The sequence below is a fragment of the Lissotriton vulgaris genome, chromosome 2_1, assembly GCF_964263255.1.
Source record: "Lissotriton vulgaris chromosome 2_1, aLisVul1.2, whole genome shotgun sequence".
Lineage (NCBI taxonomy): Eukaryota > Metazoa > Chordata > Amphibia > Caudata > Salamandridae > Lissotriton > Lissotriton vulgaris.
In genome coordinates, this window is record NC_141687.1 from 615455207 (window position 1) to 615469788 (window position 14582).

Below are 14582 nucleotides of genomic sequence, written 5' to 3' on the forward strand. Positions count from 1 at the left end.
TATATATATATATAGATAGATATATAGATATAGATAGATAGATAGATAGATAGATAGATAGATAGATAGATGGATAGATAGATATATATAGATATATATAAAATTGTTTCGATAAATATGCTTTTAGATAATACATTCTCCTGTTCACAGATTTTTAATAAGTGGACTATTTTAATAGTTTTTCTCCTTAATTGTTGTTTTCATGAACGTTGTGACTCCTTTCCAATATGGCTGCCATGTTGTTCTTTTGCTCGGAGTCGCATTTCTCCAGCTAGCCTATCATTTGATCCTACATCCGGCAGGAAACGGCAGTTGCTGGGGTTGCTATGCGGAGGGGTGGGGCCAACATAGGCATAGATTTAAGGATGGAGGTGAACGAGACCAGGAAAAGAGTGATAGCGCTGCAGGTTATTTCGGTTTTATTTATCACGTTTAATGCCAGCTAAGGTATCCTTAGAGGGAGATAGGAGAATTGTTAATGTGTTTATATTAACGCATTGCAAAGTATTTCTACTAGAAAAGTTGTAGAAGGTAACAAGACGATGCGTTGAGTGGTGCAGAAGATTGCTAAACTCTTGTGCATAGAGAATCGTGCTCACTTACACCCACCCCCCGCAATGCAAGTATGTGGCTTTAGCGAATGAAAGTAGGTTGTAAGCAGCCTGCCATTAGTTGTGTGTTGGACAAGTAGAGCGAATCGAAGCGTGGTTGGAAGCAAGTAGAAATTAGCAACGAGGAAGCATTGTTGTGGGTGAACGAGGTCTTCAAAAATTCACATTTTTAGCTTGGCTTACATTTTGCTGCCCTCGGACCACTAATCTAAACGTGTATGCAGAGGCGTAGGTCTCTCTTTGCTTTTAGGGGATGCTGAATATGTCCTGCGGCCTGGAGGGGCACACCAAGCCTGCCTTCTTTACTGACAGTGAGTGGACTCCTGTCCTGTCCTTGTCGTGGGTATAGCACATCGAGTGGTGGTGGCATCACGTCATCATTCAGAGACATCTATATTGTGACCAGACCTTTTTTTATTTGGGTCCATCTAGTTGAGGTGTACAGGGCCACCTGTGTGAAGCCCCACTCCTGTGTTTTTACCCAGATCTTTCTGTTGACCTCTGTTCATGTCCAGCGTGTCTATGTGGTAGCGAGTACAACACATGCATGGTGTGTGTGTGTAAAATGAAGGCCAGCAGGTGCCTTTTTGTATACCCCTGGTCTAGCACAAGGTGAATAGTGAGGGCTATGCACCCAGATAATGGTTTTGTGTTGTCACTCCTTTTGCTGTAGGGGAGATCAAGAGACTGAAGTGAGGAATTTTCTTAAGCATTGCCATTTGGTGGATGGTGGGGGTGAAGGATGTTACTGCGCATTCTGTTGTGAAAGAGGAGGAAGTCTCTAGGTGAGGCCTGGCCTCTTGTCTTTCCCTGATCACTTCTTTAGTTGGGGTTGCCACAGCCATGTACAGAATCCTCACACCTCTTTGTGCCTTTGTTGTGTCTGCTCCAGGATAGTGCTTCTTACTGAGAGAAGCATCACTCTACACAAAGGCTGTCGCTGCACACCAGCTTGGAGGGTACTCATAAATGGAAAACCACCAACTGGCTGCACATTTTCTGACAGTGGATTCACAACCCCTGTGAATCCACTCTGCCCACTCTGTTCCAGTTCCAAGTTCTTTATGACCAGGGAAACGAGTGCCTGACATAGTCCTCAAAGGACAGCTTCAACCAGTGGTGATGTGTACCTGGCAGCAATTAGCCTGGAGGCGAGGCAAATATAGTCCCTATCCTTAAGAGGGGTAAAATAGCTCAAAAAGTGCTGTACGTATTTGAACCTTACCCGAGTCATATTCACGCCACTCCTATATACTGACGAAAGAAGGAACCTGGAACCAGAGAAAGAGTGCCCTAGAGGGGTCAGAGCAGGTGTGGGGTTGGTGCAGTGCCTACAGGGGATTTCGATCAGCGTCGGTGACTTGTTTGTCTTCTTGTAGTGTGTAGTGTTTAGTATAACTGTAGTATTAAAGCACTTTTTTTGTAAAGACAAGCACTGGGCTGCACATTAAAATTATTGTCGACTGTTGAGTGCTGAGCTTGAGCACCCCAAAACTACCTACCAGAGAAGACTGTGAATGCTGGCCCTCTCTACTCTGGGAGTCCAGTGTGGATAGAGGTGGACCAGGTCCAGTTTGTAGAGCCATAGTATGACGGGCACCGAAACATCGCTGGCAAATGTCCTCAACCCTTACAGTTGAGGCTTAGTAGTTTTGCAAGACCTGTGATCCCCCCAGTTGGGGTCTGACAGAGTAACAGTGCGCTCTCAGCTGCCAGCCTTATGTGTCTGTTGGTGAAGTAGGAAGGGCAATGAGGGTGAAACAGGAAGGAACCGAGAAGTGGAATAGAGACTGCCTCATACTGATTAATTTCTACCTCCAATCCTCTGGTAGTCACACTTACCTATGAGCCCATAGCTGAAGAATGGAGGAGAGCTAGGAGGCTACTTGTTATCTTTATATCTGCGACCATCCACCAGTAAATGGGAGATCCAACAATATCAGTTCCAGGTCTCTAGGTATCTGTACCTCAAAAGCTCCATCTCTGTCTGTAATTACCCTCTCCCATTATTTATGGAGGTTTGAGTAGTGTCATAACAAGTATATCAATGTGCCTGTGGCTTTGCACCCTCTCCAGAAGGCATCTGATTTTGTTTTATCCCAATGGCCAATCTATCTGGGGTATGAAACCAGTATGTAAGGATTTCTCCCACTCTGAAACAACTAGCAGCCTCTTAGGCCTTATTGTGTAAGCGCTCCCAGTTTTTGGGATGGATGTCTCGGTCTAATTCTCTTTCCATCACTTTTGCCCCAGTTTTTAGGTCTCGTCCTATTCCATTGCGCAAGGAATGAATAGGACGAAACTATTGGGGCGAAACTAAGAGCTAAACTAAGCTCTCAAAAATGTGGATTTCCAGAAGTGCATGTGTCCCGTGCACGCGCTTCTATCCGCCTGCCTGCCTGGCATCACCACATCAAAGCCAGCCATCTGTTGCTTCCCCAGCGTGGTCCCGCCAGCAGCTTCACTTCAAAGGGATCCGCTCCGCCCCCTGCTGCATCAAAGGCTTTCATTTCGCGGCCGCGTTTATTTGCTCTTATTTCGCAGCCGCGCTTTTTCTGCCCCCGTTAGGTTCGTTTTTTGTGCCTTTCTGCCCCTATTAGACTCGTTTTTTCCGTTTTTTCTGCCCTCTGTTAGACTCGCTTTTTTGTGCATTTTTCTCTTTCATTCTCTTTCATTTCTCTTTTATTCTTTGCTTCTTTTTTGAGTATTTCTCATCCTTTCTTTGCCTATTTTTTGTGCATCTCTTATTCCCTACCATTCACTCCTTGGCGCTTTTTTGTGCTTTTCTCATTTTCTCTCAGTCCCTTTTCTGTGCTTTTCTCATTCTTTCTCACTCATTCTTTGCTGCATTTTGAGCATTTCTCATTCTCTCTCTGCCACTTTTCTAGGCATCTATCGCCCTTTACATCTGAGTCACCCTAGAACACACGCTTTTGTCCCCTTAGGGCCCCATCGCTGGTGGAACACGCACCGCCCCTTAGAATTCAGTCACCCGAGAGCACACGCATGCTGCACTATATGACATCCACCCAAGAGCACACGCATGCTGCACTATATGATATCCACGGGTCAGTGCGCATCGCCGACTGGGGTCCCCACTCACACTCTCCTCCTCTTCGTCATGGCGCCCCCTTGACACCTGCTCTTTGATGTGGAAGCCTTTGCTCAAACAGGGACGTTGTGCTGCTCTTCAGGGCACGGCACGTTCCATGTTCAGATGCTAACCGGGTGCTCATAGCGCGTGGGCTCGTTTCGTGCCCTCGGAGCGGTGCCGCTCAATAGGGTGATAAACACCTGGCTTGCCGTCCGGTTCCTGGCATGCCCTATTAATTACTAGTCCATAGGCATGAGAGCCGAAGAGGGGCGCTAACGCTGCGCCGGTGGCATCTGCTCTTAAAATTTCTATCGGAGCTGGGTTTTTTCTGTTCTGTCTTACGCTACTATCCTTGGGAATGTTGTTGTTACTACAATCTGCAGGTTTTTGGCCTTGAAACACGCCTGGGACATTCTGCAGTTAGTGTTTTCTCACACTTCGTTGTTTCGCAGAAGATGGTTAATGTGTTCTTACTCCAGAGACAACAGAATCGATCTCATTCTGTATTGTTTGATTCTGTGGTGGAGTGCAAGTTAGGAATTTACTAGATTCTCTGAGGGTGACCCTGGAAAGCAGTCCCGGGTCATTGTGGGGGATAGAAGTCTGCCGCAAATGTTACCTTGCTGGTAAAAAATGTCTCCAGCCTGTCTCTATCCCATGGCTTATAATTGGGACTCTCATTTTTATGGTGTTATCTTTTTTCAGATATTGATATTACCAGCTGCATGAATCTATATATTTATTTTTCACTCCCTTTCAGTATTAATCATAATGTGTATTTGTAGAGCGCAAGTTCACCTAAGGTTATCTTTGCGCTAAATAACAGATGTTTGTTACCCAAATCAATGGTACACATTTTATCGACCTCAGAAGCATGAAAGGTGAGTGGACCTGTCGGTATTTGAACACACTGGGCCAGGGACAGACTGATTTGCATATAGCCAGGTTCTGAGCTGGGATGGTGCAGTGAGATAAATAACGGTGATGGATCAAGCCCTGATCTTTGGACTGGGTAAGAGTGGTCTGCTTAATTCAGACACACTGTTCATCACCACCCCCTTTTCTGAATCGGTATTTGAACACAGGCCCCCAAGTGGACGCATTAATCCACTAAGCCACCAGGCTCTGCTGGTTCATATTTATAGTGGGGTTTTTTCTTAGATGAAGCTGTGACTAGTATCTTTCCACATTTATTTAATCAATAAATATGCACTCAGATTTGGATGCCTGGTGGATTTTAGTATTAGGATAATGTCAGATCATGCATTGCTCAAATGGAGTTCACTCATTAATGCCCTTCTCCATCAGTTTACACAGCTATTGGCCTGGCAGTCATGAGTGGAAGCATCGAGAAACACTCAAAAGAAGGTTCATCTTCCATTTTTTAAAATATTTAAAAATAAATCATTTTCCATCTATCAAAATGGGTTAAAACTATATCTATTGTCCTCGCTCTAGCTATTGCCCTCACTCTATCTTTCGCCCTCACTCTATCTATCTAATGCCCTCACTCTATATATCTGTCTAACGCCCTCCCTCCCTCTATCTATCTAACTAACGCCCTCTATCTATCTATCGCCCTCACTCTATCTATTGTCCTCACTCTATTGCCCCACTCAATCTATCTGTCGCCCTCACTCTATCGCCCTCGCTCTATCTATCGCCCTCTCTCTATCTATCGCCCTTGCTCTATCTATCGCACTCGCTCTATCTATCGCCCTCGCTCTATCTATCGCCCTCGCTCTATCTATCTCCCTCACTCACTCTATCTATCTATCGCCCTCACTCACTCTATTGCCCTCATTCTATCATCGCCCTCATTCTATCATCGCCCTCACTCTATCTATCGCCCTCACTCTACTTTTAAGTATTAATTATAAAAAAAAATAAAAGCAATTGTTATTTGTAATATCAATACCTCTAAGTCACGTAAATACTACACATATTGCATTACAAATGCTATAGGTGTCACATTTGCGGGGGTTGAAAATATTGGCATTGTAAATGACAAAGTTATTAATTTTGCGACTTTCAAAACCAACACATAAATAAAAAATGTGTCATTAACAATACCAATAGCTCAAACTTTCCTAATGCGAGACTTATTGCATTGCAAATGCTTGTTTAGCTGTGAAACCAGAACCCATTAAGAGATTGTGTAGATGGGAAATAATAAGGCCATCATTCAACCATTTTTTAAAAATCTGTGAGCGGGCGAATCGTCCTTCTTTAATGAAGGGGTTAATTATTCAATGCATCTCCTGCATATATGTGCACCTTTCCATGAGCCCTCTAAACGTTTTATTGAGCCATGCTGGAACTGTGGGGTGACCTGTTTTCCCTTCATTTCTGATTTTTTTTTTTTAAACTAATGTTTCTGTTGGTTCTTCTGTCTTTGTCTTAGCTTTTACAGATTAAGTAGTTATTTAGTGTTAATCCAGTTAAAGCATTCAGCATCTCCCAGATTGTGCTGTTTGTTATACGAAAGCCCAGAACTGGTTGTCTCGTGTTCAGTGGGGATGGTGCGAACCTGCAACCATTGATGGAACAAAAAGAGGTAGGAGGGTACTGGTGATAAGTTGCAGTGGAGAGCTATAGCCCTGCAAGTGAACGGTGGCACAAAGAACCACACCCTTGCTGCTAACGGTAAGGTAGTTTTACTGGTGCTGTCTTCTATTCAAACTGGTATCACACTGAGGAGGGAGACAGTCCTAAAATGGGGGAGACACATAGTGTGAAGGGATGAACATGAAAGTAAAGGGTTATCTGGTAGCAGTGTAACAGTCTTACAGGTGGGATGTTTGGGTGTTAGTAACTCGAATGTATTGAAGCAAAGCGCCTTCTTACAATCATTGAGGTGATTGACACCTGTGTTTACAGGTGTAAGACAGGTTTATGGAGGTGTGATGGCTCTGAAGGGAGACACATCGGTGACATGCCTGATAGTTTGAGTAGGAGAGATGAGGAGTTGATGGTGTTGGGAAAGAAAGAGGGGTACCATGGCGAGGGAGTTGGGAGTAACTGTGGAGATGTGATGATACAGTAGTGGTTATGGTTGTAAGGTTTAAAGTGGAGTTAGTGACATTCGAGTTGTTATGGCAAGGATGTATGGCTTCCAACGTCTCTGCGGTGGGTATGAGTCACAGTTCTGCAAAGCAAAGAGTTAAGGAAAGGGTGGTAATAATGAGAAATGGGTTGGCATTAGGACTTGTAATGCTATTGAGTATGCCTCTTCTAGTTTCAGTCTGAGTATTATGTTCAGAAGAGCCATAGGAAGACTCTGATGCATGACTTTTGTCTGGGTCTTTGTGTTTCATCTCCAGGCGCATGTCAGAGGCTTCCTGGTGAGGCGAAGATTCCAGCTCCTGCAGCAAGAGTACTCGGACATCGTGCAGGAAATCGAGGGTAGCTCAGCCCAGCTATCCTGGACCGGGTCCTTGATGCCCAGACCTCAGTTCTCAAGAGCAGTACGTTGAAATGATCACCCCAAGTCTGGCTTTAGCCTCACACGCTTTCACATGTATGTATGTTTCTGAGATGACAAATTAAGGCGATGTTCTCTCCTCTTGACAATAATGGAGCCATAGAAGAGATTGACTCGTCAGAGTGGGTATTACCCATATTTTTGACCCACAAATCAGACAACAAATTGAGATAGTGTGAATTTGAGAACATTAAATGTAAAGTTTGTAGTGGACTCTCATTCTTTGCCCAACATCAATGATATAGCATGTATGCAGTAGGGTGCCAAAACTTTTGGCAATTGGTCTACGATCTGCTTATCACCAAATAATTCAGATACCAGCATCAGTAATCTAACTGTGTTTCTCACACAAAGAGGCTGTACAAGTTTAAAAAGGCTGCCTTTTGGACTGGCTTTAACAGCCTCCTTATTAGAGAGAGTAATGTTCCATGTATGTTGGGATGTTCAACCTCTGTCAAATGTTTTTCAAGGGCACATTTTGGTATTTTTAAGAAAAGAAGGGGTGAAGTGTAATTTTTTCCTGAACCAGGTAGATTACCTAGAACATACTGTGTCGAGTAATGGAGCCAAGTATCCTGGTAGGAGCTACTGTAAAATCCACATTACAGGATAATGGAGACTAGTTACTATAGTTTGCTGGTCTCTGTGGATACTACAGCAGTTTTATGTGTAACTTTGCTGGAGAAACGTAACCCTCTGTGTACTAACCACGAAGAATATGGAGTTTGTGTGACTAGATGTACAGCAAAAAGCATTTGAATAGATTCTATGAGTATTACAGCAGGTTTGGTTGCAACTTGGTTGAAAAATTTAACTTTTGAGAGTACTAATCGGGCAACACATGGAGTACATGTGGACAGATTCACAGCAAAAAGGGTTTGAATTGATGCACCCCTCTGAGTCCTTTTTGTGTGGCGGGAAAGTGGGTGCTATCAAAATGATGCTTATTCGTACTGAGCGAAAGTTGTACTTTTGAGGAAATTAGGTGTGGGTGAATGTGGCATTTGCCTCCCCAATATTAAATGTTTTGGAAAGAAGGTATGTGTTGCCAGAATGCAAAGTGATAGCTTTTTTTGTCAGCCATACAGCACTTCCAGAATTGTGTGGGTTTGCCACTTCATTCTGAGATGAGACCAAAATCCCTGAGTATTTTCTCACTGGGTGGGGAATAGAATTCCACTGTACATGTTCCCAGATTTGCCTCCAAATTGGAAAAATACAACTTCACAGTTGCATGCATGCGTGGGAATTTCAATGCAATGGATGTTTGCTTGTTCTGGCAGCCTGTAGAAATGATTTCAACAAAAGGGTGAACTGTGATTCCGAAGTTGATTCAGCCCAGGGAAAAATAACATCATCCTCTTCAGACGCTATCACTGAGGTAGAATGGATGGAGGCAGAAGCAACATAAGTTCTTAACTCTGTGGTTAACTGTTTTACTGTTCTCGACATCTTTAGTTTCTTTCATTAATTTAAGTTTTCTTTCCTTAGTTCAAAAGGTGGCCTTTGAATGAGCACAAGCTGGTTTCAGAAAAACCTGGAAGCCTGAGGGGTGTGCAGGATCTGCTATGCCAATCAAAAACTGTGAATTCTGAGAAAGAAGTGGTGAAGTATTCAGACCCTTTGTGTCAACATGGCACCCATGAGAATTACTTGCCACAAAAGGATGAGGATGTAACAAGACTGAGTCAGGAAGGCGATGCTGAGGCATACTATCAACGGAGGAAGGATCCGGGAGCTTGTGAGCACATAGACTGGCTGCATTGCAGCACTGGAAGCTCGGACTGGAACAGCAGTTTTGCAGACACAGAGACCAAAGATGGCTGCAGAGGTAAAGAAAACTCGTTCCTTTCTTGAGAAACTGTCTGAAATGCATGCTAAGTGGCAATGCAGGAGGAGATGAATGAGCGCAGTATGATATCTTTCTTAATTTCATGAGCCAAACCAGTCTCTCTAATTGTTGTATGACATGGAGAGCACAAACTATGGCTTGGGCTCATTGCTCACTTATTTCATATGTTTGTTTCTTACCAACATTTTATGAAGTATTTAAGCCAATTTGGAGAAGGAAAGAATATACAATGTATGTGAATTCTATACTGTTTATTCGGTCGGGTTATGTTCCTGAAGTCTGAGATTCTTGGTTTGGATTTGGGCATATCTGGAATACGGAGTTGTCTGCCTTGTCAATTGTACATGTGGGTTTGAGCATGCCATGGTTTTATTCAAGTCGCAAGCTCACTCCACTGCTTGTTTGATCCAGTGCTGGCTAACTGGAGTAAACTTGGCCTATCTGGTACTAGGACAGAGTCTGAAGGCTTGCCCAAAATAACTTTAAGCTGGCTCTGTGTACCAGCGTATGTTGGGTCTGTGGTGAATGTGAGCTGGTTTCCTAATGGTAATTGCATTACTCCTGTGAAAGTTAAAGGAAAAGAGAGGAACCATTACTGGAGAGGTAAGCCAAGGGGTGCCTGCATGTATGCAAGCATGCAGAAGGAAAAAGACACATAGGAAGGCAGTGAGAAGTTGTGAAGCACGCTAGATTGCAAATTTCATTTTTTGTTGTAAAATATTGCTATCTTCAGTAAGCACAGTGTGGGGAAAGTCTTTAAAAATGAAGAATATGAAAAAAGAGGGCCTTGTGCAGCAGTGCTATCCTTTCTGCTGTGTTTAGGAAATAATCTGCTGGATTGGAGGACCATGAGCAACACTGCTTACCTTATGCATTCCCTGATATCTGTCCTCCTAGGATTCTTCTGCAGTCCCCTGGGGAACTTAAAGAATCAAGTAAGACCCAGGAATCATTGTAGGGTCTGCTGGGATCATGGAAGGATAACAAATAATCATAGCCTGATATCACATCTCAGGATGGGACACAGCTGCAAGGAATTGGTGATTTTTATTTTATTTTCTTCAAACTGCGCCACGTAACTGGACAAACTCTGTGCACTTAGCGTAGTCCACTACCTTGGGTGTGATTGGAAAAAAGTGCTCAACCAGAACTTGCATGTACACCAACTGTAAGTGAAACAGACCTTGCACTGGGGAAACATTCCTAGTTTTATACAAGAACAATGTGTCATATGTTTACAGGAAACTTGGCAATCTGCACATTTAACCATACCAAATTATACAACACATGAAATTAAAGCAAAAAAATGTCTTTGGAAGGCCAAGTGGAGGGCTGACAATATCAATATGTAACAAACTATATATGACAAGTAAACAAATAAAAACTTCTTCAAAATAAATATTACCAGTTCTTTTAACAAATCAACTCTACAAAGATTTTGATCATCAATATATATTTTCCTCCTCAACTGGTGAAAAACAAGTGTAGGTATCGGACAACACTAGACGAGTTGGAGCAAATAATGGTTGTGTACGATTTTTTTTGTGCTTATTATAACTGGGGACTTTAATAAAATTTGACTGCCTTTTGAATTTGAATTCAAAAACATTTATCAAGCATCCGAGGACCGGACCCGAGTTGTTACCTCGAAACCGGTCCGGTCCTCGGATGCTTGATTCCGTTCTGGGAAGGACATGGCTTTTGTAGTTCGGACTGGACTGTTCCCATGGGGCACAGGGTCAGAGCTGATTTGCATATTGCCATTGTCTAACCCAGGGTGGTGTGGAGTGCAAAAAAACGATGGATTTGGGCCTAGATCTTTGGACTGGGGTGAATGTGTGACATTGATCCACATTCTGTCCATCACCTGTTTTGTTTGCAATTGCCACCATAAGTGCGCTGGGGATGCTCAGACGTGGGTCCCAGGCACTCCACACCACTGGAGTCAAGCTATCCGGGCTGATGAGAGTTGTTACCTCGAAACCCGTCGGGTCCTCGGATGCTTGATTCTGTTCTGGGAAGGACATGGCTTTTGTAGTTCGGACTGGACTGTTCCCATGGGGCACAGGGTTAGAGCTGATTTGCATATCGCCATTGTCTAACCCAGGGTGGTGTGGAGTGCAAAAAAACGATGGATTTGGGCCTAGATCTTTGGACTGGGGTGAATGTGTGACATTGATCCACATTCTGTCCATCACCTGTTTTGTTTGCAATTGCCGCCATAAGTGCGCTGGGGATGCTCAGACGTGGGTCCGAGGCACTCCACACCACTGGAGTCAAGCTAGCCGGGCTGATGAGAGTTGTTACCTCGAAACCGGTCCGGTCCTCGGATGCTTGATTCCGTTCTGGGAAGGACATGGCTTTTGTAGTTCGGACTGGACTGTTCCCATGGGGCACAGGGTCAGAGCTGATTTGCATATCGCCATTGTCTAACCCAGGGTGGCGTGGAGTGCAAAAAAACGATGGATTTGGGCCTAGATCTTTGGACTGGGGTGAATGTGTGACATTGATCCACATTCTGTCCATCACCTGTTTTGTTTGCAATTGCCGCCATAAGTGCGCTGGGGATGCTCAGACGTGGGTCCCAGGCACTCCACACCACTGGAGTCAAGCTAGCCGGGCTGATGAGTTGTTACCTCGAAACCGGTCCGGTCCTCGGATGCTTGATTCCGTTCTGGGAAGGACATGGCTTTTGTAGTTCGGACTGGACTGTTCCCATGGGGCACAGGGTCAGAGCTGATTTGCATATCGCCATTGTCTAACCCAGGGTGGTGTGGAGTGCAAAAAAACGATGGATTTGGGCCTAGATCTTTGGACTGGGGTGAATGTGTGACATTGATCCACATTCTGTCCATCACCTGTTTTGTTTGCAATTGCCGCCATAAGTGCGCTGGGGATGCTCAGATGTGGGTCCCAGGCACTCCACACCACTGGAGTCAAGCTAGCCGGGCTGATGAGAGTTGTTACCTCGAAACCGGTCCGGTCCTCGGATGCTTGATTCCGTTCTGGGAAGGACATGGCTTTTGTAGTTCGGACTGGACTGTTCCCATGGGGCACAGGGTCAGAGCTGATTTGCATATCGCCATTGTCTAACCCAGGGTGGTGTGGAGTGCAAAAAAACGGTGGATTTGGGCCTAGATCTTTGGACTGGGGTGAATGTGTGACATTGATCCACATTCTGTCCATCACCTGTTTTGTTTGCAGCTGTACTACAGTGACAGCCAATAGCAAGGCTCAAATTATTAAGTTATCTTTGTCACTGTGCTTGTGCTGACTAAAATGTGTGTGTGTACTACAGCAAGTCGTTCTATATTACCAAGTTTGTGTTGTTGCGGGCACAGTGCGGCGTGGATGGGGCTCTGTGACTCACAGTAGTTACTGCGGTGTAGTTGATCACATGTATAGAACTGTTAGAGGGATAGGTGTACGTCTACCGTAATGGAGTACGCCGTTACAGTGCAGATGTAAATCATGCAGTGTGCCCATCCATTGTGGTACAGTATAGCAACGTTACTGTAAGTATTGTGGGCTGCAGTGCATTGTCGCACAGAATAATATTTATTGTCCCCTAGACGTCAGTGCAGAATAGCTGCAGCCCAGGAGCACATTGTGCTAGTAGGAGACATAGTTTAACGCAAGGCAGTGTGAAAGAATCTAGCATTATAATTCACACTGGAATACGACTGGCTCAGTCTTTGTGAGAGGAATATAAGAGGGCCAGTGTGCTATGGAAACCTGTATGAGGGAGATATCCCCCAGGACAAAATATTCCCCTTACAGGTTTCCATAGAACACCCGCCCTCTTATTTTCCTCTCACAAAGACTGAGTCAGTCGTATTCTAGTGTGAATTATAATTCTTGAAGGGATCAGTACTTCTTGGCTGTGACAGATCCCACTAGATCCTAAGTGTGTTGATACAAAATAATCTAGCATGTCATGGTGCAGTTTGATAAAGCGCAGTGTCACACAGTGTTAATAGGAGAATCCTCATTGAACAGTTGTGGAACCCAGGGCCTTCATTTAGCATGGGTGGCCGCCAATATAGAGGGGCGCAGGGAGCTGTGTGCATTAAGTTAATGCCAACAGCATCTTGCTTCAGCCTTATCCATGAGTGCATGTTTCTGTCTGATTTTCCAGTTTAAAGTGGTTCTAATCCCTCATTATCACACAGTGGACACTGTTTTTACCATCCCAATACCCCCCCTTGGCAGCTCTTCACCGTCTCACCCCCTGCTGACACACACCAAAGGCGCCAGGGCCAAGTCAGGCGGAGCTCGAGGGGACGGTGACTCTGCCCCGGGCCAAGCGGCCCTCAGAGACACCGCCCCTAAGAAGCTGCTGCACCGACCCTACTAGCGGTCTGTGTGGGTGAATAGCCTGTATATGCTACACTGGGCTATCCCAAAGGTTGTGGCGCCATCTGGACGCACTGCCTTATTTCATTAATTCCCTGGCATGTAGGCACTGGCAGTACTAGACAAGGTCTGAGGGGGGTCCGTCACCTTACTTTTCATTCACTCAGGTGCTGCGTCTTATAAGCCCAGGACCCACGAGATGTTGCCCCATTAAAAGCAGAGTTTTGGAGGGGGAGGGGGGTCTCCCTGTTGGACTCCCAGTCACACCTATCTTTGAGCCGGCGTACTGTGATGTTTCACTCAGTCCGGTCTGGACTCCCCAAACTGTGCTCTCTCGCACCATCACCTGACTGCCCCCCTCTCCTCCTGCCCTCTTGCTGTCATCTCTCCTCTACCTTCCAGCTCATCTTCCTCCCTTCCTGCAAGAACCCTCCAGGCGCTCCCGTAAAGTGCTGTCATTCAGTCCAGTGCGTTGCCAGCGTTTTGGAGAAGCTGCTTTCATCCAACACCCCCTCCTCGCTTTCTAGCCCCCGCCTGTATCTTTTCCATCCCTCTTGCTTCTCCGGGCGCTTCGAAGTAACGCTATATTCTCAAAAGCGCCATCCAAACATTCAACATAACAATTAAACTCGCGCACCAGCCCAAAGCTGTCAAAAAGTGTCCCAGCTGTGCCGTAGAGCGGGTGACTATGCCCATGCTTCTAACAACGTCACGTTAAACAACCGTACCTCTACCCTCCTTTTCAGGAGTTCATGGGCACCCGCTGTCAGGAGGGCATCTCCCGATTTCCCTATAGCGCCCATAAAAAGTTTATGCGTACTGCACAGTATCATATTTATTGATTTAGACGGCTATCAATCACATTAAAACTGTGTCGAAGGCTTTACTCACAGATGTGCATGTTCAATCGAGGTGGAAAGGGTCCTATTTTGGGAGAACACGTGCTGTTTGCAGCGGTAGTCATTCTACAATACTCGAAAAGCAGAGACGCGCATAACAGATTAATGGTGATAGTAAACTGCAGAGCCCGGAGTTAATTGACCAGGCCCTTGTGGAGAGGAGTTATTAGCTAAACCTTTATGTCATCCACCTCGCTGTAATGAACATGTCAGAGCTTGACTCCGCAGGATCCGATTGTAGCAATATGGGGTCCACCTCCTGACCTCACCAACACCCCCTTGTTTT

General features: G+C 45.0%; 1 protein-coding gene across 1 annotated transcript in view; it reads left to right on the forward strand.

Annotated features, from left to right (window-relative positions):
• The first annotated feature begins 326 nt into the window (after positions 1 to 326).
• Positions 327 to 14582, forward strand: part of IQCC (IQ motif containing C) — a 35382-nt gene continuing 21126 nt past the window's right edge. The window contains exons 1-3 of the mRNA XM_086955670.1: positions 327 to 407; positions 7029 to 7172; positions 8681 to 9020. Of these exons, the coding sequence (XP_086811796.1) occupies positions 327 to 407; positions 7029 to 7172; positions 8681 to 9020 (565 nt within the window). The remainder of the gene's footprint in view (positions 408 to 7028; positions 7173 to 8680; positions 9021 to 14582) is intronic.